General features: G+C 44.7%; 1 protein-coding gene across 1 annotated transcript in view; it reads left to right on the forward strand.

Annotated features, from left to right (window-relative positions):
- IQGAP1 (IQ motif containing GTPase activating protein 1) overlaps positions 1-23671 on the forward strand; it is a 156281-nt gene that overhangs the window by 110779 nt on the left and 21831 nt on the right. The window contains exons 27-31 of the mRNA XM_026648480.1: positions 1974-2206; positions 11753-11885; positions 12281-12383; positions 13617-13752; positions 21088-21175. Coding sequence (XP_026504265.1) covers positions 1974-2206; positions 11753-11885; positions 12281-12383; positions 13617-13752; positions 21088-21175 — 693 coding nt within the window. The remainder of the gene's footprint in view (positions 1-1973; positions 2207-11752; positions 11886-12280; positions 12384-13616; positions 13753-21087; positions 21176-23671) is intronic.

Here is a 23671-nt window from a genome sequence, read left to right on the forward strand (position 1 = left end):
ATCCCTGGTTTAGAGCATAGCATACCTGATAGTGTCTCTTTAAACTGCTCTGCTCCTACTTTATAAAAAAAAAATCTGAATGCTGTTTTCTTCTCTCTTCTAGTTCTGTGCTTTCCCACACTGAAGCATCGATTCTAGACTTTCTGTGCAGGTGAATTAACTTTTTTTCCAACTATAAATTTAGAGAGAAAGCTGCAACTTTCCCTAAGCTTTCCTAAACCTGCTCTCTGTAGAAACAATATAGTTGTAAAGATGGCAAAGTCAAAGCTACAGACAGTGGTAGACTTAATGCTCACATATGATTAATAGATTTTTAAGAACAGAAGTGGCCCCATATAACAGAGTTCTCCATTTTTTTCTTAGTTTGGTCATGTATTAATAAAGAGGGTGTCTCTCAGACACATTTCCCATTCCCAGTTTTGCAGCCCTCACTATCTTTAATGATCACACGGCAGCCTGGTGTAACTACAGCAGTTGCTTACATGGAAAAATAATGCCAAGGAAGTACTTTATTTTTAAAAGTTCCACTGGTGTGTCTGACCCCTGAAAGTGGTTCTATTGTAGAAGTGTTAAGCTGGTTACTCCCTGATTTCAGCTGTTTGTTCAGGCGTCTAGGCTCTTCCATACATCGAAGCACTTGGAAATCAGGAGATGATGATGTATGACAACACTCCACCACAACCAGAAAAGTTCCATGGCTCACCAGAAAGCCACAGAACACACTGTGAGAATACAGCTCGAGGATAGCTAGTGGGGTCTTAACTCCCTTTCCCTGGAATATCTTTGGCTAAATGTCACATGAAGATAGAAGGAAGCCTATGAGTACATGGACAACATATTTATTAACTGTTGTCTTCATTTTCTGAGGGTTTTAGCTGTTTACATTTAACCTGGTATTGTATAGTAAAAATCTAATTCACCAAGTAGTCCTTCTAGTATCTTCTTTTCTCACTTTTCGGGCATCTGAGTTGAAACGGTTTCTCAGTTTTGCTAATTCATGGTTATCTTGAGATCTCTATGGAAAATTTCAGTTGATTTCTTCAGGAATTATTCTGAAGGGGGGTGTGAAAATTAGTATATGTTTTTCACCAGTATTACTACTCGTCAAATCTGTCCACTGACTTCCTGTCTCCACCACATTAAATGCAAACTTTGGTCCTTGCCTTCAAGGTTCTCCTCAATTTTACTCCCCCTACTTGTCCCATCTCACCATTCTTTTGTTCTGCCAATGATGGCAGACACTTTTTTTGCTCACTTTTCTTACAAGCACCTTCATGCCTTCTTCCATGCTGCCCTTTATGCATGGAACACCTTCCCCAAATCAGTTTACACAATCACTACTCTATCCTCCTTCAGATCCTTTAAGTATCACCTCTATTCTCGTACCCATGTAAACTGCCCAATAACTATGTAAAGGGACAAGGTGGGTGAAGTAATATCTTTTATTGAACCAACTTCTGTTAGTAAGGGAGGCAAGGTTTGGAACAGAAAGTTGGTCCAATAAAAGATATTACCTCACCTATCCTGTCTCTCTAATATCCTGGGACATGGCTACAACAACACTGCATCAATAATGACTATGTAAGCAGCCTGTTAGTAACTCATTAATAGCACTTATTCATATATCTTATTTATAAAATTTTTAAAAAATTATAGCCTACAAATTGTACATTTAGTTAAGAATATCTACAACCTTGCCTTCCTTTTGCTAGTACCCTTGTCTTCTCCTTCCCGCTTCCATCACGATTAACACCCTAGTGCATCTTGTTCCTATATAATCTGTAAATTCTTTGGGGGCAGGGGCTATCTGCTAGAGTATGTATGTATAGCACCCAATATAGTAAGGCTCCAATCCTGAACTGGAGCCTGTGTGTGATGCAAATAATAATAATTTGTCAAAGCAGAGTATATAGAGCCCAGTCATAGCCTGTGTCACTGCCTCTTGACATGCTTCTCTGCTCAACTTTTCCCAGATCATTGGCAACTTACTCTATTATCGCTACATGAACCCAGCTATTGTTGCTCCAGATGCATTTGACATCATTGACCTTTCAGCTGGAGGTCAGCTGACTACAGACCAGCGCAGAAACCTTGGTTCCATTGCAAAGATGTTACAGCATGCTGCATCCAATAAGATGTTCATGGGAGACAATGCTCACCTAAGCATCATTAATGAATATCTCTCTCAGTCCTATCAGAAATTCAGGTAGGAGATCCCAGCTAATAGGATGGGAAGTATGGAGAAGAGCCATATTGCAAAGAAATAAAGGTAATATTTGGGCTACCTGCTGAATTTGAACTGGTTCAGTCTCTTAAATGTGCAGTCTGTTGAAAGTGTCAGTGATTGCATTAGAAGGTTTGGATCAAGGCACCCTGCAGGTGGCAAGAAATGCTGGAACGTCTTCTCTTAACTTGCCATTTCTTTTCTTTTAAAGGAGTGGGTCAGAAGATTGTGCCCTGAATCAGACTTAAAAGCTTTGTGCAACGGCAGTTATTTGTGTTATAGATTATATACTATATACTTATAATTAGGTTATAAGTATGTTATTAAGGTTGAAAGATCAAGCACTCTAAAGTTAGGAGATGCCACAATTAACGTTGCCCTTGTGTGTATTTATTATGATACTGTCTTGATCATGTACAATTTTTCCATATGACCCCTTCAGACCACATTGCCTTATCATGTGAGGAAGTAATGAGCACAGAGTTGGCAGTCAGGAGGATCTGAATTGTAATCCTACCTCTACCAGTGATTCACTTTGTGGCCTTAGGGAAGTCACTTTGTTGTCCTATTTCAATTTTCCTGCCAATAAAATGGGATAATAATACTCTCCTATCTTGCAGGAGAGTTGTGAAGATAAAATCACTAATATTTGTGAAGCACTCTGATATTATGGAAATGAGCACCATAAAGCCCATGAGGAAATTTAATAATTTTATATTCATTGCAGGGTTTGGACAGCATAACTAAGGCATGGGGCCATACAGTAAATAATGAGTGAGGGTAAAAAGAAATGTGCCCTGAATACAGGAGTGGTCTAGTGGAAATAGCATGTGTTCATGTAATTAAAGACTGTATCACAACACAAAAGGAAGATGAAGTAAGACTACTTAATTGTAGAATAGCATTTCCCAACTTTTGAGTGCTTGACTTTGCAACCTTATTAACATTTTTAATGTATGTAATATCCTAGGTGGATATTTTTTAAAGGAAAAGGGCTAATACAAATTCTGTTCTCTGTAACTATGAAGGCCACCCCCGTTATGCATCATCAGCTTGGACACCTTAACCTGAAGCATGGCACCACAGACTCCCTCTTGCTGTACAGAGATAACTGCACTAGCTGGCTGCCAAAACAGTCCATTATCCTATGTGAACCAGCCATTAGAGGCAGATGCATAATTCCTATGGGGAGATGAATGAGTAGCCCCATTTTACAGACCACATAGCCAAGGACAAATATCTGGCAGGTTTTTTCTGAGAGACAATGTGGCTAAATGGATGGGATTTGGGATTGGCATATTAGAGATTTGGGTTGTGTTCTCAGTTTCAGTAATCTGTCTATTTATGAGGCCTTGCTTAATAAGGGTTATGAAGAGTACAGAATTAATACCAGTCAGAAGAAGTCAGTCTAGAACTTTTGATCTCCTGGCTCCTAGTACAGTACACCTTACTGTAGACAAAAAGGTATTTTGATGGGAGGCATCAGAGGAAGAAAAGAATAGGTGATCAATTATTTTTTTGAATGTCCCCCCGAGAGGTTCTATTCTGTGTGTGGATTACTGAAGTGAGGCACTGGGGCACTGTTTGTGCACAGTACTAATGGAATCTTGAGGTATGTTAGCACAAGCCAAATTCAAGCTGTACTGTGAAATACAGATGAGCAATGGTGATTTTCAACAGTTTATAACTCTGCCAGATCTGAACACATTTACAGGTCAATAAAAGGCACCTCCCTGGCCCCAGAACTGTACCCTGTCAAATTTCAAAGTCTTGCTACACACTATGTTGGTGGTAAAGCTCTTCAAGAAAGGATTATCATTTTTTATAATGGAAAGTGCTAGACAACTGAAATATAGAGGTCACATCTGCTTCCCCTATAATAATAATAATAATGTCTGATAGAACCAGACTGCCTCTGCTTTCTTCAGTTTCATGACCATAGAATCTCTCTCCCCGTTGGAAGTGTAAACGAAGCCACTAGAGATGCAGGGTAGCACCTGTCCAGCAGATACTGGGGAAAACACATTAGCATATCTTATGTACCTTCACATCATGTACTAAAGCTGACCCACAAACACCAACACACCTTCTTCTTCAAGTGATGGTCCCTGTTGTATTCCACTGAGGGGTTTATGCATGCACACCATGCTCCTGGAGCCGGAGAATTTTAAAGTAGTGTTCGCTGGCTCATGCATGCGCCCTGGCTTGCCTCATGGTTTCATCTGAGGTGATAAAGGGTGGACTGACAGCGTCTCCAGTTCCTTCTCACTGCCGCATGGTCCGAGTCAGAACTTTCAGCAGTGTCCTCATCTCTGACCCACCTTTAAATACATTGTTGTAAATAGTTCTTAGAATTGTAGAGATTTATAGTACTTTATAGCTGTTTTATCATAGTCCTTGTAGTTTTAGTGATTAGGGTTTATTTGTCTACCCTGCCTCCCCACACGCCCCCATACCCACACACGGGCACCGTACTATGCGCAGGACCCCAGGCTTGAAACTCTGTGCCTCCTGCCTGCATTTCTCGGGCAGCAATGAACACCAGTGCTGTCTCTACCGCTTGGGAGAAGCCCACATTGCATCTGGGTGTAGTATCAGCCAGTCCTTCCCCAGCTGTACCTGAGAAAGCCCTGCTCTCTGCCTCTGGAAGCACCTTCTTGAAGTCTCCATGAGGCTTCACTCGAACTTGGGCCGGGGGACCACCCCCTGTACATCGGCCTGAAACAGCGAAGAGTGCACCTCCTGCTACCGAGACCGAATCCAGCACCAGCGGTACCACCATTATGGACCCCATGCCAGAGCCTCCGCAGAAGGTAAGGAAGCATACCCATAAGCATGGGAATAAGTCTTCCTCAAAAACTAAGAAAGTGGATGCTTCTTCCACTAGTTCGAGCCATGGATACAGAGTGCACTCTAAACCACGTAGACAGAACAAAAAGTCCCACAAGCAAGGGGATCCGGCGGTCCCAGGTACTGGAACACGGTACCATCAATACTGGCTTCCCATAAGATGCGGGATCTGCCCACTCCGGGGAAGTCCACAGCACCACCACTAGTTCCAAGTAAAGAGAGGGTACCCTGAACACCAGGGAGATTGGGAAAGGAGTTTGAGCTCCAGGACGTCTTTGCCTTAGCAGAACCGGGATCACTGCATTTGTTGGGACCCACTACCTCTAGGGAGACTATTTCTTCCCCTCATGATATGACACTATTGTGAGACCCCTCACGTCCTGCTTCGATGGTCTATGCACTCCCACTGGCTCGACGGTACCGCTGATGAAACTAGAGTCTTCCTCTCATCCTCTGATAAGTCGGACACTGGAGAGGGATTATCAGTGTTGTGCCAACCGGACATGTACTTACAAAGGCGGTCCAGATCTTGGAAATAACCTCCTCTCCAACCACCATGGAGCCATTGGTTCCCTATGCCTTGGGGGACCACTTCAAGACCCTCTGGATCCAAACTACTGGGCTTATTGGGGGTCCTTGTCCCAATACACCCCCTCAGAAATTGACCGATCCACAAGGGAGCCTTCACCTGCCTCCCCATTGAGGGCCCCTTCTAGCAGGCATTTGGATCCATTGCTGGAGGAGGAACCCCTCAGCACAGCTCTGATAGTGCCACCAGAACTGGAGAGATTCCCCTCCTCTTCACTGGATGAAGCAGTGGCTACAGCATCCCCTTTGGCTCCGGACAACTTTAGGCAATTTCAGAAACTACAAATCCTGCATCTTGGCAAGAGGTTAGACTAGATGACCCTTTCAGTCCCTTCTAACCCTATAGTTCTACTGTGTAGAGTTGCAGGGAAACTACACATTCCCCTAGAGGAAATCCAGGATACCCAGCATAAATTCCTCAATATTCTCCACTCATCAGCATCACCTAGAATCACATTGTCTAGTAACAATGCCATTCTTGAACCAGCCGAAACAGTATGGCACACACCAACCACATGCAGGCCTATCCTCAGAGGGGCATAAAAAATATATTATGCTCTGGCTAAGGGGTCTGAGTTTCTCTTCTCACCCCCCTCTCCTGAACTCTCTGGTGGTCCAAGCAGCAACTGAACGAGCCAGACAACAACACCTGCGCTCCACACCATCCAACAAAGAGGGCAAGCGTTTGGGCCTTTTGGGGTATAAGGTTCTGTCCTCTGCCAGTCTCCAATTCAGGATTTCGAACTATCAGGCCAAATACGATTTCCTGAATTACAGCAGACTGAAGGAATTTGCTGACTGACTCCCACAACAAGACTGGACTCGTTTCCAGGCAATCATTATGAAAGGGAAACTGGTGGCCAGAACAACACTCCAACTGGTGATGGATGCAGGAGATACCTCTTCCAGGGCTATGTTATGTTATGGCTATAGTTATTCATAGGGAATCGTGGCTCCAGTCCTCCGATTTCCCTTGGGAGGTGCAAAACACTATTGAATACCTCCCCTTTGATGAATCCTATCTTTTTAATAAAAAGATGGATGCTTGCCTACATGCCCTCAAGGACTCCAGAGTCACCCTTCACACTCTGGGTATTTACACACCTGCTCTGAAGTGCAAGTTCCATCGCCCACCACCCACATAATGCTACTGATCCCTCCAATTTTACCATCAGCGACCTTATAAGCCACCAAGGAAGTGACAGAAGACCCAGAGATCCCACCCTCTGGGACCCCCCTTCACACACTTCCACCTTGCAGCTGCAATCCACAACTAAAAGATATTTCTGAGTCAACCTCAAGAACTGCCAACCGCCTTGCCTACCACATTACAACCATTCTACCTCCTTTGGGGATCATCCTACCACACCCTTTCCAAGCTTGGTGTGTGATAACAATGGACAAATAGGTGCTGAACATAATCCAACATGGCTATACAATCAAATTCATCATGCTACCTCCTCCAAAGCCCCCCAATCATTCCTCATGGACCACTCTCACGACAGCATCCTCACCCAAGAAGTGAACTCCTTAGTGCAACGGGAAACGGCAGAACGCGTTCCCCTAGAATATCAAGGAACTGGGTTCTATTCCACTTACTTCTTGATACCGAAGAAGAAAGGTGGGTGGAGACCAATTCTGGACCTCTGTCACCTCAACCACTTCATTTGCAAGCCCAAGTTTCATATGGTCACACTGGCAGCAATCATCCCATCCCGAGAAAAAGGCATGTGATTTACATCTCTTGATATTCAAGACGCTTATTTTCACATCGATATCCATCCGGCCCACAGGCTCCTAGTTGCACGGTCCAGACACAAAGCTCAAGTTTCAACTTCCATGCTGCTCAACCTTCTTTCATCCCTCGAATCTTCTTTCGTCCCACCATCAACTCAGTCACAGCATGGGCTTATCTACCAGGTAACAGGTTCCAGACACTGTGAGAACTCATAACTCACATCATCAACAATCCTTATGTTCTGGCCAAGACTTATCTGTCCGTCCTGGGCCACATGGTTTGTGTACATAAGTCACCGCCTTTGCTCAGCTCCATCTTCACTGCCTCCAGATGTGGCTCCAGACAGTTTACTTCCCCAAACATCACACCATGGACCTCCATGTTGACAGTCCTCCCCAGGGTGCTCTCATCCCTCCAGTGGTGGACGGACCCATGTCATGTCTGCACAGGGTTTCCCTTCCTCTCCTCCTCCCCAGACAAGATGATCATCGATGCATCCCTTGTAGGCAGGGGAGCACACATGGGCAATCACATAACACAGGGAGCATGGACTCCTTGGGAATTCAGGAGGCACATCAACATCCTGGAACTCCGAGCTGTAAGAAAAGCATGCCAAGCCTTTCTCCCATTCATCTGTTCCCATCATGTTCTTATCATGTTGGACAATACCACCACTGTTTTCAACATCAACAAACAAGGGCACGAGATCAGCTGTTCTATGTGCAGAAGTGGTCCATCTCTGGAATTGGTGCATCACCCACCATAGCCTCTTGTCTGCAGCCTATCTCCCAGGGACACACAATGTGATTGTGGACTCGCTAAGCAGGCAGTTTGCAATTGACTGAGTGTGAACTTCATGACTCTGTAGTTTGTGCCATCTTCAACTGATGGAGGATACCTACCAAAGACTTCTTCACCTGCCACATAAACAGCAAATTCAACACGAACTGCTACAGGGCAGGACTTGGTCATCACTCTCAGGGCTATGCTCTCATACTCACCTGGTCAGACCAAATCAATTACGCCTTCCCTCCTCTACCTCTACTGCCTCCAGTACTCCGTAAGATCAGATGAGACAGCGTGATCGTCATTCTGATCACGCCCTGCTGGCCCTGACAGTTTTAGTTTCCCAACCTCCTATGTATGTCAACCCGTCCAACAATTCCCCTCCCAATCTTCCATGATCTGCTGATGCAATGCAACAGTGAAATCAGACATCCCAATCCATAGGCACTCCACCTTAGAGCGTGGTATTTGGATGGGCATCTACTCTAGAATGGGCCTGTTCCTCAGCTGTGCAAGACATCCTCTCCTGCAGCAGGAAAGAATCCACTAGGCACAGTTATAGGGCCAAGTGGAAATGTTTCACTTCCTGAGCCCAACAAAAGGAACTTTCCCCAGAATGGGTGGGGATTTCCCTCCTCCTTGACTACCTCCTGTCCTTGAAGGCATCGGATCTTGCCCTCAGTTCTTTGAAAGTCCATCTAGCAGCCATTAGCGCATTCCACCCTCCTGTGGAAGAGCACTGTGTTCACACACCTGTTAACTGTTTTGGAAGGCCCTCATCAGAACCTTCCCACCCATCCAACCCATCACTCTGCAGTGGGATCTGAATATAGTTCTATCCGTACTAATGAAATCACCCTTTGAACTGTTGGCATCATGCTCTATGTCATGAAAGTCGCCTTCCTTATTGCTATGACTTCTGCAAGAAGGGTCAGTGAGCTTGGGGCCATGATGGTAGACCCTCCCCCACCCTTCACAATTTTCCATAAAAATAAAGTCGTCTTGTGCCTGCATCCCAAATTCCTGCCAAAGGTAATCTCCCAGTTTCATAGAATCATAGAATATCAGGGTTGGAAGGGACCTCAGGAGGTCATCCAGTCCAACCCCCTGCTCAAAGCAGGACCAATTCCCAACTAAATCATCCCAGCCAGGGCTTTGTCAAGCCGGGCCTTAAAAACCTCCAAAGAAGGAGACTCCACCACCTCCCTAGGTAACGCATTCCAGTGCTTCACCACCCTCCTAGTGAAAAAGTTTTTCCTAATATCCAACCTAGACCTCCCCCACTGCAACTTGAGACCATTGCTCCTTGTTCTGTCATCTGCCACCATTGAGAACAGCCGAGCTCCATCCTCTTTGGAACCCCCCCTCAGGTAGTTGAAAGCAGCTATCAAATCCCCCCTCATTCTTCTCTTCTGTAAACTAAACAATCCCAGTTCCCTCAGCCTCTCCTCATAAGTCATGTGCTCCAGCCCCCTAATCATTTTTGTTGCCCTCCGCTGGACTCTTTCCAATTTTTCCACATCCTTCTTGTAGTGTGGGGCCCAAAACTGGACACAGTATTCCAGATGAGGCCTCACCAATGTCGCATAAAGGGGAACGATCACGTTCCTCGATCTGCTGGCAATGCCCCTACTTATACAGCCCAAAATGCCGTTAGCCTTCTTGGCAACAAGAGCACACTGTTGACTCATATCCAGCTTCTCATCCACTGTGACCCCTAGGTCCTTTTCTGCAGAACTGCTACCCAGCCATTCGGTCCCTAGTCTGTAGCAGTGCATGGGATTCTTCTGTCCTAAGTGCAGGACTCTGCACTTGTCCTTGTTGAACCTAATCAGGTTTTTTTTGGCCCAATCCTCTAATTTGTCTAGGTCCCTCTGTATCCAATCCCTACCCTCTAGTGTATCTACCACGCCTCCCAGTTTAGTGTCATCTGCAAACTTGCTGAGAGTGCAGTCCACACCATCCTCCAGATCATTAATGAAGATATTGAACAAAACCGGCCCCAGGACCGACCCTTGGGGCACTCCGCTTGAAACCGGCTGCCAACTAGACATGAAGCCATTGATCACTACCCGTTGAGCCCGACGATCTAGCCAGCTTTCTATCCACCTTACAGTCCATTCATCCAGCCCATACTTCTTTAACTTGGCGGCAAGAATACTGTGGGAGACCGTATCAAAAGCTTTGCTAAAGTCAAGGAATAACACATCCACTGCTTTCCCCTCGCCAGTTATCTCATCATAGAAGGCAATTAGGTTAGTCAGGCATGACTTCCCCTTGGTGAATCCATGCTGACTGTTCCTGATCACTTTCCTCTCCTCTAAGTGTTTCATAATTGATTCCTTGAGGACCTGCTCCATGATTTTTCCAGTGACTGAGGTGAGGCTGACTGGCCTGTAGTTCCCCAGATCCTCCTTCTTCCCTTTTTTAAAGATGGGCACTACATTAGCCTTTTTCCAGTCATCCGGGACCTCCCCCGATCGCCATGAGTTTTCAAAAATAATGGCTAATGGCTCTGCAATCTCATCCGCCAACTCCTTTAGCACCCTCGGATGCAGCGCATCCGGCCCCATGGACTTATGCACGTCCAGTTTTTCTAAATTGGTCAATCCATTCACTTACCTGTTTTCTTCCCAAAGCCACACACATTTGCTGAGGAACGACTCCCTATACAGCCGACAGGTTTTGGCCTTCTACCTGCAGAGGACAAGACTCATCAGAAAGCCCCCCAAACTGTTTGCTGCACTAGCAGAAAGACATAGGGGTCAGGCAATCTCCATCCAGAGAGTCTCCAAGTAGATTTTGTGTTGCATTACATTTTGCTATCAACTATCTGGCTTGCCTGCCTTCCCCTAGTGGGGTACAGACCCTTTCCTCAAGAGTCCAGACTTCAACCACAGCCTCCCTTCAAGACGTCCTACTCCAGGACATACGTAGAGCGGCCACATGGAGTTCCATGCACACCTTTGCAATGCATGCCTTAGTACAAGACTTGGCAGCAGATGCCTCCTTCGGCTGGCAGTCGTCTGCATGACTGTTCCGTCTTCATCCTCACACCCTCCTCTGACTTAAGTACTGCTTGCTAATCACCTTCAGTGGAATACAGTAGGGATCATCACTCAAAGAAGAATAGGAGGTTACTTACCTCTAACTGGAGGTTCTTTGAGATGTGTGGTCCCTAACGGCATTCCACTTCCTGCCCTCCTTCCCCTCTGCTATGGATATGTCTGGTTCAGGGTGGAGAAGGAACTGGAGATACAGTCAGTGTGCTCTGCCCTTTATTGCTTCGAACGAAACCACGAGGTGAGCCAGAGCACATGCGTGGACCAAGGACACTACTTTCAAATTCTTCAGCTCCAGGCTCTTAGTGTGCATGCGTAAACCCCTCAGTGGAATACAGAAATGGACTCACACATCTCCAGTTACAGGTAAGTAACCTCCTCTTATTGTACCAAAGTTCCAAAGAACAGCTCTGCTTGAGAGTATCACAGGGAGCCAATGCCTTGGTTATCTCAGTGCTTGTGACTGGCAAGTTTGTGTTGATTATTTTTTCTTTTTGTCTGAAGACGTTTTTTTCAGGCTGCCTGTGAGGTTCCAGAACTACAGGATAAATTTAATGTTGATGAATATTCTGACTTGGTGACTCTCACTAAACCAGTTATCTATATTTCCATTGGAGAAATCATCAATACACACACTGTAAGTATACACCAGTCACATTTCTTTCTTGCAGAATGGCCCTTCTGAACAATCTGTTACTGATTGGTTTAATGTGAGTCATTTAACAAATTCAAATGTTGACGATATTGTTAAAAAAAAAAAAAAGGCAATATCTTCTGAACTGTCAAAATGTTGAGGTCAGTAGTTTGTCTGCTTATGGCCTTTTAAATATTTTTTTCTTGTGAAGTCATCTGATACTTTAAGTCTTATGTGACGATGCCAGACATTTGCCTGCTAGTATCTTCACTGGAAATCATATGAACTGAGAGGAATTCTCTCCGAAGAATATAATTGTAAAAATTTAATTCTTAAATTGGGTGAAACAAGACACAGGAGGAACAGTTAAATGATTATTTATATTTGTATTAATCTAGCTGCTTTTAGATCATCAAGATGCGATTGCGCCTGAGCACAATGATCCAATTCATGAGCTGCTGGATGACCTGGGGGAAGTTCCCACTATTGAGTCCCTGATAGGTGAGCTGCTCTTCTTTTACATGAGGGAGAGGTGATGTTCTTCTGAGTAGCTCCAAGTGTGGTTTAAAAAAATGTCTATAAAGAATAATCATGGTTTGGGAGGGAATTGGTGCTATACAAACAGCAGCAGCCTACAGTGTGCTAGGCTAGGTTACCCCATAGGGCTTTTCCATCTCTGTGTTCTATGAATCTGCGAGGCACTGTATCAAATGCTTTCCTCCAACGCCAGGGCTCTGTGTGCCTCCCATTCCACCATACCAGGTTTCCTCATTTCCCCCCCTCTCTCTCACACCTTCCCCTCTCACCAGGGACCTGAATTTCTAATGTGAAAAAACATTGACAAATCTTTCAGTCCTCGTTCATGCAATGTAAAGGTCTGGTCTACGCTTAAAAGTATTGCTAGCATATCTATGTCAGTAACTGATATAGCTAGCTATACCAGCAAATGCTTTAGTGTAGACATATCAGCCAAAAAAGTCCTTTTGCCATTATAGCTTATTTAATTCAGGGAACTGTTATAAGCTATACTAGCAAAAGAACTCTTTTGCCAATGCAAGCTGCATCTCTACTAACTATACCAAGAAACCCTTTTAAGTATAGATAAGGCCAAAGAAGCAACAAAGGGCACAAACTGAATTTCTTTTCTTTGGTAGGTTACATTTAAGCTTATCAGTAGAGAGGCAGGTTGAGATGCAAGATGTATCACATGCACACTCTGATTTGTATACCTCTGAGGCATCAAAACCTGAATTTACATGAAATCTTATTTTTTTTAGTATCCACTTTCTATCAGTTTGCTGAAGAAGGAGGAATGTTAGGAAATCCTAAATTATGTACACCTCTACCTCGATATAACGCTGTCCTCGGGAGCCAAAAAATCTACCGCGTTATAGGTGAAACTGCGTTATATCGAACTTGCTTTGATCCACCGGAGTGCGCAGCCCTGCCCCCCCAGAGCGCTGCTTTACCGTGTTATATCCGAATTCGTGTTATATCGGGGTAGAGGTGTATGTGCAAGATGAACATGTTTTTAAAACCCATAAATGGGCTGTAACAGGTCCTTTAAAAAATGAATTGATTGTTTTTCTGTACGGTGCTGGAAGGAAAATATTGCAGACCCAAACAGCCCATGACAATGTTTGAATACGTTCTAATCTGTGTCACTATCATCACATCTGGCATTGGGAAGTAGGTTCTCTCATTGATAACTCACCTCTCCTTTTTCTACCCCAGGGGAAGGGTCTGGTAACATTAATGACCCCAACAAGGAGATGCTAGCAAAGACTGAAGTTTCTCTTACACTGACTAATAAATTTGATGTTCCTGGCGATGAGAATGCTGAAATGGATGCAAGGACAATCCTGCTGAAGTGAGTGATGGGTAATGGCCTATAGCAGTCGTCGCTTAAATAAGGGGTAGGATATTAATTTTATGGGTTGGACTATGAGGGAAGAAAAAGGCAACAGCGATGTCAGGAAATGAAAGAATAAATGAATCCAAGCCTGTTAAAGTGCACACAGCTTGTATCCAGGGCCCTTAGATTTTGTGGCCAGTGAATTTGTTCCAGGAAAACCCCATTGCCAAAGCATAATACTGGGGAATGTAAGGTTTGTCATTTTAAAAAAGTGTCTCCAGTTTTCATGATTGTGAAGAAAACCTTCCAAACACAAGCTGAGTATAACTGATACAGTGAAGTCCGTACAAAGTCTGAAACAAGAGCTCTGAAGTGTGTGAATGACCTTTATTGATCTTGAATACATTTTAACTCTGAAGCCACTGATGTCAATTTTAACTGTGGACAGGAGCACCGCCTAGGGCGGCGGAAGGTCCCGCCCGAAATGCCGCCGCCCCCCCACAGAGGCAGCGGAAGGTCCCGCCGCAGAAATACCACCGTGGTCGCCGCCCCCCAAATCGCAGTGCCTTAGGCGACTGCCTAGGTCGCCTAATGGGTTGCGCCGGCCCTGACTGTGGACATAGTTAACTAATTCACAGCAGATCATTTTAGCAGAAACACCCCCTTAGATCTCTTCTCCAGTGCAGTTCTGTGTTATCAATACAAAATTTGTGACACATTGAAAATTTCGGGGAGGGGAAATGTGCAATATTTGTAATAGTTAACTCGCATGTTAAATTCAACACAAGAAATACTGTACTGTTGCATTCATTATTTTCATACTGAATTCAGTAAAAATCTTAAGGCAGATTCTCTGCTGTGCCTCTCAGGAGGCGCAGGCTGCAGGAGCAGGGAACACAAGTGGTAATTTACAGGGTTTTTCCCCCAGCTGTCAATCATCTGCTCTAGCAGTATTGTAAACCCCAAAAGTTAAAATATCATGAGTTAGACCACAAAACATGAGATTGGCCTCAAAATTATGAGGTTCTTCTAAACAAAAATCACATTTTTAATCTCTTCTGATTTTGAATTTCCCTTTTCCCCCTTAGTATGTGTGATTGTGAGGAGATTGGGGCTAGCTCATTGTCACACATGCACAATTGATTGATTTGATTCTAGCTCAGTTTGCTTCTCTAAAATCCATACCTGCCAACATCTTGTGATTAAAAAAGTACATTACACAAACTTGTATTAAAGGGCTACCTGATGATGCAGAGGTTTTCCACGTTCTCTTAAAATTCTAGTTAGTTAATTTTGTTCCCCCATCTATACATCTGTTAATTATGTTGTCATCGTCCCCCGCACATCAACTCTGCACCCTCACTCCCAAATCAATTTTGTGTCCCCTTTGACCTCACATCTGCCCTATAGCTACCTCAGTCTGCTCATCCAGCCATATCTTTCCCTTCCCTTTGCCACCTCCCTCAGTAAACCTCTGTTCCTTTTGCAGCACAGGTGGCTCTTCACTCACAACCCCTCCCAAACTGAGGGGGCATCTCCAGCAAGGATCCTCTTCTCTCCTTTCTAGGCCTGGTGTTGTAGGGATAGAGAAGAGGAGGGAGGAACAGAGAGAAGCCAGTCCATTTGTAAAAGGGTGAGGGAGGGAGCAGAGCCACCCTGAAGCCAGAGAACTTTGCTTAGCAGTACCCCATGGGGCAACACTCTCACCCTCAGGCCACTTGTAGCTCCTCCCATGGCTATTTAAGGGCAGTGCCGCCTTGACCCCCTCAGTTCCTTCTCACTGCCTGCAGTTGGAAGCGGAGCATTCTGTTGTATTTTACCTCACACTCTTTTTGCTGTCCATGAGTTTTCTCCCCTTTTTTGGTATGTAGTTAGTTATTGCTGGTAGTGCCCTTCTGATAGATTAGTTAGGAGTTGAATAGTAAGATATGCCTGGTGTGATGCCTTTGCCAGGTTTTAAGCACTGTCCTTCCTGTGGGGTACCTATCCCCATACTAGGTGCTTGTGCCTGGGAGAGGGGTATATTAAGACAAAGTATTCTGTTTGTAAATCCTTTAAAAAGAGAATGTGCATGGCTAGAGACTTATGCCTCAAGCAGCACCTTTATAGAGAAACCAATGAGAATGTATCAGTGCTGTGATCCTCCTCAGATCGCCTGGCCCTTCAAAAGGTTTTGGTGCCGCCACAAGCCGCTGGTGCACAGCCAGACTCTGACTTTCCTCCAAGAAGAAGAAGAGATCATTCTAGTTCATCTCCTTCACCAAGAGAGAGGTCTCAGAAGACTGACTGTAGTCACTCCAATTTTGCTCTTAAGTTGGTCTCAGTCCAGACTATTTAACCGATGTCTTCCATCTGAACTGGGGATTGGCACTGATGTATGCCATCTTCAAGTAGATGCTGCCATGTATTCCACTTAGGTGTGTGCAAGCCCAGCTCATCAGAGCCAGAGAATTTTGTCTAGCCGTACCTGTAGGAGGTGGTGCTCATGGCCATAATCCCTCCCCATGCTGTCTGAGACATTGTCACCCTGACCCCTCTTGAGTTTCTTTTTACTGCCTGTGGCTGAAGTCAGAGCTGCGTGGTTCTTAACCTCACAACGCCTCATCCTTTAGCTAGTGTTCTAGTTGTATATAATTAGTTAGTACCCTTAGCATTAGTGTTAGTTAGTTCGTCTAGTTAAGTGTTTTCCCAGAGTTCAAACGTTGTCCGTCGTGTGGGTGAGCGATCCCAAATGACTCTCACACAAGGTGCTTGCTCTGCATAGGTAAGGCTCACTTCGAAGAGTGGTGTCCATATGTATATCATTCACAAAACAGACTCTAGTGGCTAGAGCCCTTTGCCTGAAGCAGCACCTTCTTGAGCAGGCCATGAGGCCTGTTTCAGCATTGAGGCTTGTGTTGGATTGGAGGTCGACCTCAATCAGTGGGACTGGCTTGCACTCTGGGACTGGTGCCTCTACAAAGAAGTGAAAAAGCTGCTCTCCATCAAGTGTGCCAAGGAAAAAGTCTCATAAGACCAATTGAGACATCTCCAGGTTTCATGGAGACTCTTTTCCTCATCCAGGAAGAAGTGTATGGCTACTGTTGGCACACGGGATGGAGCAGGTCCTTCTGACCACTCCCCAGTACCGTGTAGGGGTGCAAGTGGCCCATACCATCAACTCCGATTCTGGCCCCGTGTCATCCATTGAGTCTGGTGCCGAAGAGGACAATGCTAGCACCACTGTTTCCACACTGGCGGCATATCAGGCAGCGGTGGACCTCCTCTGCCTTTCTGTCCTGAGCTCTCCCTTGGTCCAGGACTTCACCAGGGCTATGGCATCCATGGCCTTGCTGTCTGCATGGGCTGCTGAAGCTTTGGGTCCATCGGCACCACATCCCAGTGCTCCCTTGCCACAGAATAGAAGTGAGGCTGGTGCCAGCTCAGCACAAGAAACCGCCTCAGCACCAGGAAATTCCCCAGCACTGCCGTTGTTACCATGGCTGCACTCTCTGCCCTCCACCTTGGCACTATCAGTTGCTGTGGTACCACTGCTGAGTTTGGTACCAACACCAGTGACAACTGAGGCGTACTCTGGTTCGTTGTGGTGAACTGCCATTGTAAGTACACAGTCCTTCCTTTCAGTCTGTCTCCTTCCCCACCCCATCCCAGGGTTTTACCAACTATATGACAGTGTACCTCAGGAAGAAAGGAATCCATGTCTTCACATATCTGCACAACTAGCTACTAAAGTCAGAAAAGTCAGGTCCAGAGAAGAAGTTCTTATCATATACACATTACACTGCTCACTTGACCATCTGGGTCTCATCCTACACAACATTGGTTATCAACATTGGTACCCCTCAGGAAATCGAGTTCATTGGGACCCTAATAGACACAGACTCAGAGAGAGAGTTTTTCCTGATCTACTATTTTCAGATGATTCACCTCCTTTGTCTCTGCAGTCTCAACATTCCACAAAAGTTCGGATGTGCCTGAGGGTCTTGGGCCACATCTCTGCATGCATGCAGGTTCAATTTGCCAGTTTGCGTCTTTGCCCTCTTCAAAAGTGGCTCAAGACACTTGACCATCTAATCCTTCACCGCTTAGAAAGGTTGATCGTGGCCTCCTTGCACTAGTGGACAGTTCAGGGGAATGTATGTCAGGGCATTCCCTTCATCTGGCCCTACCAACCAGGACTATTTTCACCGATGCCTCCCTGATGGGTTGGGGAGCACATTTGGGATTGCTGAAAGTTCAGGGTCTGTGGTCAGAGCAGGAAGCTCCATTGCATAACAATGTGCTGGAGCTTCACACCATCTACCATGCCTGTCACACTTTTCTAGACCTCATCAGGGGCTTAGCGAGTCACATACTTACCAACAATACCACCATGATGTATTATGTGAACAGGCAAGGAGGAGCACAATCCAGGGTGCTCAGTCAAAAGGCAATTATGCTATGGCAGTTCTGCATCGACGAGATCATCATTCCAATAGCCAATCACTTGCCTGGAGTCCAGAATCATCTCATGGACCATCTCAGCAATAATTTTTCTCTGAGTTATGAGTGGTCTCTGAAGCACAGTGTTCTGCGAGTCATTTTCGCGACTTGGACCATCCCAATGATTGACCTGTTCACTACAAGGGACAATAGGAAATGCCATCTGTTCTGCAGGCTCCCTGACGGACACCTTCCACCTCAGCTGCCACTCAGCTTCCCTATACGCTTTTCCCCCTTTCCTATGCGCTTTTTCTCCGATCCCAGTCATTCTGCAGGTTATCCTCAAGCTAAAAGCAGATTGGGCCAACCTCATCCTCATTGTGTCGGCATGGCCAATGCAGTGTTTGTTTACCAACCTTCTTGTGTTGTCAGTTCAGCATCCTATATCCCTTCCTCTTGATCCCAACCTGCTCACACAGAATCATGGTCACATTTTGCATCCTTTGCTCAGTTCCCTTCATCTTACTGCATGGCTGCTCTGTGGTTGAATGAGGAGGGAGAGAAATGTTTGGTGGCTGTTCAACAGGTCCTACTCAGTAGTAGAAAATTCTATACCGGAATGTCCTACTCAGCAAAATGTAAGCAGTTTTCTATGTTGACATTGGCCCATGGATTTCAGCCAATGCTGGCTTGTATCCAGGACTTCCTGGAGTACTTGCTGCATCTTCAGTCGTCGGGTCTTACGCTTAGTTCGTTGAAGGTGCATCTGGCAGCAGTCTCAGCTTTTCAACCACCCATTCGTGAAAGATTGGTATTTTCCAATGCCATGGTAGCAAGATTCTTTAAAGGAATTCTTCGTCTCCATCCACCCATGCGGGAAATGGTTCCTTTGTGGGACCTTAATGTGGTCTTAGCAGCTCTGACGGGACCTCTGTTAGAGCCTCGGGCATCTTGTCCCTTTCATCTCATGTAAAAAAACTGCATTCCTAGTGGCGATAACATCTGCAAACAGAGTGCGAGTTGCACGCTTTCATGGCAGAACCTCCTAATACATGATTCTCCAAAGACAAAGTGATGATGTGGCTGCACCCAAAATTTTTGTCTAACGTGGTTTTTTTCCCTAAGCCGCTTTCATCCCTGGAGGCACAGCGCCCTCACTCATTAGATGTCAAATGATGTCTAGCCTTCTACTTGGACAGGACTAAACTTTTCTGTGCTTCATTCCTGCTCCTGGCAGTTTCCCAGTCTCAGTGAGCTCTGCTCTCTTCTTGGAGCAACCACCCTAGGGCTGCTTCCCTGGCCCCTTAGTCCCAGGACCCACCACAGGAGGTAGCTGCACTCCAGTGTGGCTTTCCTTCCTCTGCAGCCTGTCTCAGTCCCTCTCAACTGTCCATTAGCAGCCCTTTATAGGCCCAAATGCAGCCCAATCCTCTTTAATTGGCTGGATTGGACTCACTACTCTGGTCCAGGGAAGCTGGGCTTAGTCTATCGAGAGGGACCAGCTACTCTGTGACAGGTAATAATAAAGTCAGACAGTTAGCTGAGATGTGTACCGTTTGCAAAAATATTACAGCAATTTCCCACATTCATCACACAGGTGCATTGGGACACAAATGCACCCTGCGACCAGTGTACTGTTACATCATCCCATTCACTTCTTCCACTTCTTCAAGGCTCGTTGTCGAGCTTACTTTCCAAATTTTAGCCTAACTGGTGCATGTATCTTCCTCCAGCCCAGAGCTGTGCCCTAGTCCTCTGGCATAGGTCTCTCCATTTCAGGATGGCACAGACCACCCCACAGTACCCAAAACACACCATCTCCATCTCCTGTAGGAGTTCCATCTTCATTCTTTCCTATCCAGAGTGCCTTCCAGGTATGAGCGGCCCTCTTCACAGGGTTCCATGGCCGGCCTTTTACATACTGCAGGACCAAGGGATGTATCTCTTTTCAGGATAAATTCTGCTTAGGGGACATTCTTTGGTTTTGGATGGTTGATTTGTTTGTTTCAGTGTGGTTTTTTGTGGCATTTGGGTAGATGGAAGTGTCTGGGTATACCCCATGGGGAAAAGAGCAGTGGGATGCCATATGCAATCAGATGTTTAACATAGCCAAAGTCCTCATTCCAGCAGGCTTAAGGACTCGCTCATTGAGGGCTACTGCTGTCTCTGGCCTATTTTAAGCCATATCCTCTTGCTGAGATTTGTAGAGCAGTCACTTGGAGTTCAGTCCACATATTCACCATATACTAGCATCCCACTCTGATGCTGGGTGTGTGGTGCTACAATCTTTATTTAATTGAGAGTTCCTCAGCCCACCTTCCATGTGGACTGGACAGCTCATGAATCTCCCAAGAGTGGGAATGCACAGAGGCCTTTGAGAAAGAAAAGTTACCTAACAGTAACTGTGGTTGTTTGAGAGCTGCCACTTTACTTTGTCACTGCCCACCCACCTTCCACTCTGCCTCAAAGTTCTCTACACAGCTTGGACTCTGCTGTCCAGGTGAAGGACCTGAGGCTGTTGTGGGGCTGCACTCCCTTATATACGATGTGATGTACTGACTGTTCAGCACCATGGGGTTCAGGTGGGGAGGTGCTCATGCAGTCCCAACAATGCACCTTTCAAGATAGCTCTGCAAGCTCAAGGTGCGGGGGCACCACCCCCAGAGTGGGAATGCACAGAGGCAACTCTCAAACAACCATAGTTACTAGTAAGGAACTTCTCTTTCTTTGCATTTGGAGAAGTGAGGCATGAGTATTGACAACATAAGGACTGTTGACTGGTTTGGATGTGGATCCAGTATGAATATGACTGGTCTAATATGAATCAGTGACAGTTTTGTTCTCATTTCAGAGCAGGAATAGGATTTTTGTTTGTTTTGTTTTGTTTTAATGTTGTTTTGTTTCCTACTCTCCTTGGTTTCTTTTCAGTACAAAGCGCTTGATTGTAGATGTAATCCGCTTCCAGCCGGGGGAGACACTGACTGAGATCCTGGAAACTCCAGCCACCCAGGAGCAGGTATGGAAAAGTAGTTTGGCTCCACTCCTTAGGATACTGGATTCTTTTAAATCTAGATATATGTGGCTGCAGGTACATATGAAAGCCTAAATTCTGGGATTGTAATATATGTGGCAATTTAGGTGTGGCATATCGATGTTTCAGACCTGTGTATGTAAAATATCTCTATAAATGGAGATTCCCTATGTCCTAATAAGGAGGAGATGATGGAAAATGATAAAATACAGGGAGGATCTGATGAGAAACAGTCAAATGAAAAAAAGTCCCATTCAATTACATCATGCAATAGGGGACAGCCAAAAAATGACAAGTTTTTAAAATGCTTATATACCAATGCTAGAAGTCTAAATGATAAGATGGGTGAACTAGAATACCTAGTATTAAATGAGGATATTGTTATAATAGGCATCACAGAAACCTGGTGGAATGAGGATAATCAATGGGACACAGTAATACCAGGTACAAAATATATCAGAAGGACAGAACAGGTCGTGCTGGTGGGGAAGTGGCACTATATATGAAAGAAAACATAGAATCAAATGAAGTAAAAATCTTAAATGAACTAAATTGTACTATAGAATCTCTATGGATAGTAATTCCATGCTTGAAAAATAAGAATATAGCAGTAGGGCTATATTACAGACCACCTGACCAGGATGGTGTTCGTGACTCTGAACTGCTCTGGGAGATTAGAGAGGCTATTAAAATAAAAAACTCAATAATAATAATAATAATAATAATAATAATGGGGCATTTCAACTGGGTACATATGACCTCAGGAAGGGATGCTGAGATGAAGTTTCTTGACACCTTAAATGACTGCTTCTTGGAGCAGCTGGTCCTGGAACCCACAAGAGGAGAGGCAATTCTTGATTTAGTCCTAAGTGGAGCACAGGATCAGGTCCAAAAGGTGAATATAGCTGGACTACTTGGTAATAGTGACCATAATATAATTAAATTTAACATCCCTGTGGCGAGGAAATCTCCACAGCGGCCCAACACTGTAGCATTTAATTTCAGAAAGGGGAACTACACAAAAATGAGGAGGTTAGTGAAACACAAATTAAAAGGTACAGTACCAAAAGTAAAATCCCTGCAAGCTGCGTGGAAACTTTTTAAAGACACCATAATAGAGACTCAACTTAAATGTATACCCCAATTTAAAAAATATAGTAAGAGAACCAAAAAAGAGCCACCGTGGTTAAACAACAAAGTAAAAGAAGCAGTGAGAGGCAAAAAGGCATCCTTTAAAAAGTGGAAGATAAATCCTAATGAGGAAAATAGAAAAGAGCATAAACTCTGGGAAATTAAGTGTAAAAATATAATTAGAAAGACCAAAAAAGAATTTGAAGAACAGCTAGCCAAAGACTCCAAAAGTAATAGCAAAAGTTTTTTTAAATACATCAGAAGCAGAAAGCCTGCTAAACAACCAGTGGGGCCACTGGACGATCGAGATACTAAAGGAGCACTCAAAGACGATAAGGCCATTGTGGAGAAACTAAATTAATTCTTTGCATCGGTCTTCACTGTTGAGGATGTGAGGGAGATTCCCAAACCTGAGCCATTCTTTTTGGGTGACAGATCTGAGGAACTGTCCCAAATTGAGGTGTCATTAGAGGAGGTTTTGGAACAAATTGATAAACTAAACAGTAATAAGTCTCCAGGACCTGATGGTATTCACCCAACAGTTCTGAAGGAACTCAAATGTGAAATTGCAGGACTAACAACTGTCATCTGTAACCTATCATTTAAATCAGCTTCTGTACCAAATGACTGGAGGATAGCTAATGTGATGCCAATTTTTTAAAAGGGCTCCAGAGGTGACCCTGGCAACTACAGGCCAGTAAGCCTCACTTCAGTACTGGGCAAATTGGTTGAAACTGTCGTAAAAAACAAAACTGTCAGACACATAGATGAACATAATTTGTTGGGAAATATTCAACCTGGCTTTTGTAAAGGGAAATCTTGCCTCACCAATCTACTAGAATTCTTTGAGGGGGTCAACAAGTATGTGGACCAAGGGGATCCAGTGGATATAGTACATTTAGATTTTCAGAAAGCCTTTGACAAGGTCCCTCACCAAAGGCTCTTAAGCAAAATAAGCAGTCATGGGATAAGAGAGAAGGTTCTCTCATGGATTAGTAACTGGTTAAAAGATAGGAAACAAAGGGTAGGAATAAATGGTCAGTTTTCAGAATGGAGAGAGGTAAATAGTGGTGTCCCCCAGGGATCTGTACTGGGCCCAGTCCTATTTAATATATTCATAAACAATCTGGAAAAAGGGGTAAACAGTGAGGTGGCAAAATTTGCAGATGATACAAAACTACTCAAGATAGTTAAGTCCCAGGCAGACTGCAAAGAGCTACAAAAGGATCTCACAAAACTGGGCAACAAAATGGCAGATGAAATTTAATGTTGATAAATGCGAAGTAATGCACATTGGAAAACATAATCCTAACTATACATATACACAGGGCCGGCTCTGGCTTTTTTGCC

This window comes from Terrapene carolina, unplaced genomic scaffold, assembly GCF_002925995.2.
Source record: "Terrapene carolina triunguis isolate 2854851 unplaced genomic scaffold, T_m_triunguis-2.0 Scaffold67, whole genome shotgun sequence".
Classification (NCBI taxonomy): domain Eukaryota; kingdom Metazoa; phylum Chordata; order Testudines; family Emydidae; genus Terrapene; species Terrapene triunguis.